Source organism: Hippocampus comes, unplaced genomic scaffold, assembly GCF_001891065.2.
Source record: "Hippocampus comes isolate QL1 unplaced genomic scaffold, H_comes_QL1_v1.1 scaffold130, whole genome shotgun sequence".
Lineage (NCBI taxonomy): Eukaryota > Metazoa > Chordata > Actinopteri > Syngnathiformes > Syngnathidae > Hippocampus > Hippocampus comes.
The window spans coordinates 1944906-1949746 of NW_017842057.1; the positions used below are offsets into that span (position 1 = coordinate 1944906).

Below are 4841 nucleotides of genomic sequence, written 5' to 3' on the forward strand. Positions count from 1 at the left end.
AACATCAGCACTTATTTTATAGTTCTGGACTTAAACGTCCAACTGCGATGGATCATCACCACTCATGCCCACTCATCACAATATTTAGGAGTTCATGGACATTAGATAGGTGCTCTCTAAGCAGAAAAAATCACTTTGTGTCCGAAAAACTATGCCCAATCATCACGAACATTTATGTGCACAGCTCTAATCAAGCTCTAATCATGCCCATTTTCGACCTCTTAAAATAACATAACGATTGTCCCAATATTTGGGGATTTTATGGATGCAAATGTAGTCTTTTCTTTCTTACGAGGAAAAGGCTTAATGCCCATAAAACCAGCATTTAGTGACATCGTGTGTTATTTATTTATTTATTTATTTTTTAATGAAGTGGTTTTGACTTTGCCTCCACAGCCAGCTCTTTGTGATTTTATTCAGAGGTTGAAGTGGGACTAAGTGAAGATGTCCACAGAAATATTGGTGATGATTGATCGCAGTTTTTGAACCTAAGTGACATCAGCGTTTTAGAATGTCCTCAATGTTTCCAGTTACTTCGCTGACATCACACCAAGGCATGGGGACGGGGAGGAGGGGTAGATATCAATTCAGCCGATGAAAAAAAGGCATTCCAGGGGCACTTACTTACAGATGGCTCAGAAACGGATCCCTAACAGAAATTAATGCCAATTTATTATTCCTGAGCAAGAAATACATAACGTGAGTTTGTTTGTGAAAACGTAACCACCTTGGGTCAGTAGTCCCTTTCAAGCCACTTCGAGACATCATTATCATTATGGAGTAAATAATTCCAAATGTACACACGGAACATGTAATTCGAAATGGAATTTGCACTAAGTCAACAGGAACTTGTGTTTTGAAAGTTATTCAATTTGTAGATTAACTTGCGTCACAGACTGGGCACATTGTGGTCAAACAGGTGTCACTACTTGTAACACATTGGAAGCTATGTGAAGCTTGTAAATTAGATCAAACAGCTGCTGTATGTACTGTCATGCTAGTGAAAGGAGAGTATGAGGAACTGGAAAAATGAATTGCGCTGACTTCAGTAGTACCCATTCATAAAATTTGGTGTTAGTGTGTTCTTCAGCTGAGAAGCTCCAGGTATGTGATCGGCACTTTTCCTTTTTGGTCCCCCTTTTCACCAACTAGCCAGTCACAGTCCATTCCTGGGATTGTGTAAACAGTAATAATCTGCAACACAAAAAAAAACAGGTCACTTGAAGGTTTGTATGTGATAATGACAGAGATAAAAAAGTGACTCACTGAGGAAATAATATGCGACATAATAACGAGAGGTTTATTCAGGATGTTCCAGGTCTCTTTTCAAACCAAATCATTTAGTGGTCCTGTCAGTGTGGGGTGTGTGTTTTCCCTGGTTTTGTGTGGTTTCTCTCCAGGGAGTTTAGGTATCGGTACTGCTTTGTTAGGTTCACTTCAAACTCAATATTGCCCAAAGCTCTTAATGTATGAATGGTCTCCATGCATCAGTCCCTGTCATTGACAATGTGGACACCACACCATAAATGAAGAAAAGTGCAAATGGTTTTCCCTTGTGTTTTTTTAAACCCTTCATTTTCTGATCCTTTCCACATGTGGAAAAATACAAACATTCATTGGAAAATGAGTTCATTTTTCCATTCGTCTCAGCATCAAAGAAGCTCTGTCAATGCACTGTCGTAACGCTGAAATTACATTTTCCACATGTAATGGGAATTTGACATATAACAGCGTCAAATGGAAGTAATTGTTCGTACTATTCAATGCTGATCAATTATTTTGGCGGATAAGCAAAGTTGCCTGCACATGCACTAGTCTGTACTCTGTGTAGCTGCTCAAAATGCTGATTGCGCTGACCTTCACCACCTCCCAACAAGATCCCAAAAAAAAAAAAAGGAGGGCACAAGACCCGGGGGGGGGGGAGGGCTCCCTTGACAGATCTGTGAACAGTGTCCCCCCATGTTTTTTTTTTTTTCTTTCTCGAATAAATCTCATCATTTTTTATAATACTTGTTGTCTTAGCTTCCCTGGACAAGACACACACATGGAAAAACCAAGCCAGTTTCACCCTAATATCTAATTTTGTTTTCCTAAGAGCGCAGACATTTGACTTTCAACAGCACCGCATTTTCCGCACTATATGGCACACCTAAAAACATCCAATGTTCCCAAAAGCCGGCAGTGCGCCCTATAATCCGATGCGCTGAATATAAAGAGACTCTCTTTAGATTCCCCATTGAGCTGTTTCCCCGTTAGTGTTCCAATGCCATCTAGTGATGATAATTGGAAGGAACCAATTGTAAGCTAAAAGGATTCTGCCCGACACTAATTGACATGTGCATTCGCCAACACACACTCAACAGATAATTATTTTGTGAGCTCTGCGCAGCCATTACTAAACGACGATAATACCACCAGCATCGTTAACGACTGACTAAACGAAGGAAGAAGCAGACAAGCAAGACTTCTCAGGATATTTAGCCCTTTGTGGATGTAAGCCCACGAATTTTTTGTGCATTTTCCTTGAATCAATTGTCTTCAAAACTTTTGTCTTTCATTTATTGTTTTGTTGTGCCATTTGTATTTATACGTTTCATGGCCATGTTTGTCACCAGTTCTTATTGTTATCGCTGCAGTATTGAGGCGGCCCGGTTGGTGACTGGTTAGCGCGTCGGCCTCACAGTGCACGTGCAGAGTATGATTCCGGCTCCGGCCTTCCTGTGTGGAGTTTGTATGTGCTCCACATGATTGTGTGGGTTTTCTCCGGGTACTCCGGTTTCCTCCCACATTCCAAAAACATGCATGGCAGGCTGATTGAACACTCAAAATTGTCCCTAGGTGTGAATGTTGTTCGTCTCTGTGTGCCCTGCGATTTGGCTGGTGACCGGTTCAGGGTATACCTCGAAGACAGCTGGAATAGGCTCCAGCACCCCCCGTGACCCTTGTGAGGATAAAGTGGATCGGAAAATGGATGGATGAATGGATGTTAAACGATAGCATGAGTTACATAATGATAGTCACTGTGTTCTCAATGACTAGCCCAGGGGTGTCAAACTCAATTTTGTTGCGGGCCACATTGTAGTTACCATTTCCCTTGGAGGGCCATTATGACTGTGAAACTTGATCAATAAGTCAAGAATAATGGTTTATTCAACTATTGTTGAAGTAACTCAAATGAAGTGATTGGTAACAAGAAAATGCTGACAATATTCTCTTATTTATGACATGAGAATTTGAAATTTTGGAATAGATTTTAGCAAGCATCATGGAAGTTGACATGTTTGATTTGCTTTCGCAGGCCACAGAAAATGATGTGGCGGGCCAGATCTGGCCCCCGGGCCTTGAATTTGAGAGCTTTGGACTAGCCAATAGCTTTGGCTACATCAACAGGTCGGAAGCGCTCGACAGTGAAACCAGGACATTATGAGATGATTATCAACAGACCTGCTTTACAAGTGCAGTAAAAAGTTTGTAAGCATGTGTCCGCCTACACAAATGTGTAATTTTGCTTCCTTGGGTGAGGCTCGAGGGACCAGGGTCAAAACAGGAATGAGGATTGTAATCATATTAAACATGACTCACGCCCACACACTTTCCACTGTGTGTCTGTGTTGCAAATGACGACCGGGAATTGTTTGAATTACGCAATGAACGACTCCAGGTGTGTGTTAGGTGCCATTCTAGATAATTGACATGTCAGGGCAACTGTGCAGCACATGTCTTGCAAGATGTTAGATTCGGTGGTCTCTTTGGCGCATATACAAACCAATTTCACTGACGTTGGAACGGTGTGAATACAATGATTTGCAAATCATGTTCAGCCTATATTTAATTGAATACACTACAAAGACAAGATTTTTAATGTTCAAACTGATCAAGTTGATTATTGTTTTTAGCAAATAGTCTTCGAATCTTCAAATTTTATGGCTGCAACGCGCTGCAAAAAGCTAGGACAGGTGGCAAAAATAGAAATGAATTTGAGGAATGCTAAACATCTGTTTGGAACATCCCACAGGTGAACAGGCTAACTGAGAACAGGTGGGTGCAATGATTGGGTATAAAAACAGCAAAGGCATCTGGCCCGGATTCGGCATGAAGCTGGCACAGCTAGCCTTGTGTCGGCACTGGTATAATGCATGTGGGCCGAACGCGGCCCAGGAGTGGCAAAGGAGGCACTGGCTTGACTCTGGCAAACCAGATGAGGGCCAGTTGTGGAGTGAAGTATTTGGGCCAGAAATCAATTTACAACTCCGGCCCGTATATACACACATTTGCACACGCACGTACTCATTCTTGTGCACGCTCGCTAGTGCGCACATACAAATTAAACGTGGTCAAGTAAGATTATGTTGAAGTCGACTGGCGTCAGCAAAAGAAGGTACAAGTACAAGTTTTGAATTTTCGTGTTTTTTGTTTTTTTTCCTCGTACGTACAGTACTTTAATGTACAACAGTCCAAGTATTGCTACACTCCGATACAGTAGGTGGTGATGCACCACAAACGTTAGCGGCCACCCGCCAATTAGGAAGAACAAGAACAAGAAGAAGAAGCAAGAAGAACAGCGCTCGCAGCCTCGCGCGGTGGGATTCCTCCGAGTAGCGCGAGTGGGGAACGTCGGGGCTTTTGGGCCCCTGACGCGGTTAAATGCCCACCAGCCAGCGGGAAAGGAGATGGGGTCTCACCGGAATGTGAGGCGCCCAGTGCTCACCCTGCCGGAACGGAGGGGAGTTGGAGTAGCCGCCCCACAACCCTCCTGAAACAATAATCAGGCGAGGGCCCTGCCGGGTTCCTCACTGGGTGTGAACCTCGCGAGGCACCAGCCGATTGCCCCGGAGGAGGAG

General features: G+C 43.2%; 1 protein-coding gene across 5 annotated transcripts in view; it reads right to left on the reverse strand.

Moving 5' to 3' along the window:
- Positions 1-648: 648 nt before the first annotated feature.
- LOC109510541 (endophilin-B2-like) overlaps positions 649-4841 on the reverse strand; it is a 44809-nt gene continuing 40616 nt past the window's right edge. For all 5 annotated transcript variants that reach the window (XM_019860902.1, XM_019860905.1, XM_019860904.1 and 2 more), the window contains one exon: positions 649-1194. In XM_019860902.1, the coding sequence (XP_019716461.1) occupies positions 1149-1194 (46 nt within the window). In that variant the 3' untranslated portion in view covers positions 649-1148. The remainder of the gene's footprint in view (positions 1195-4841) is intronic.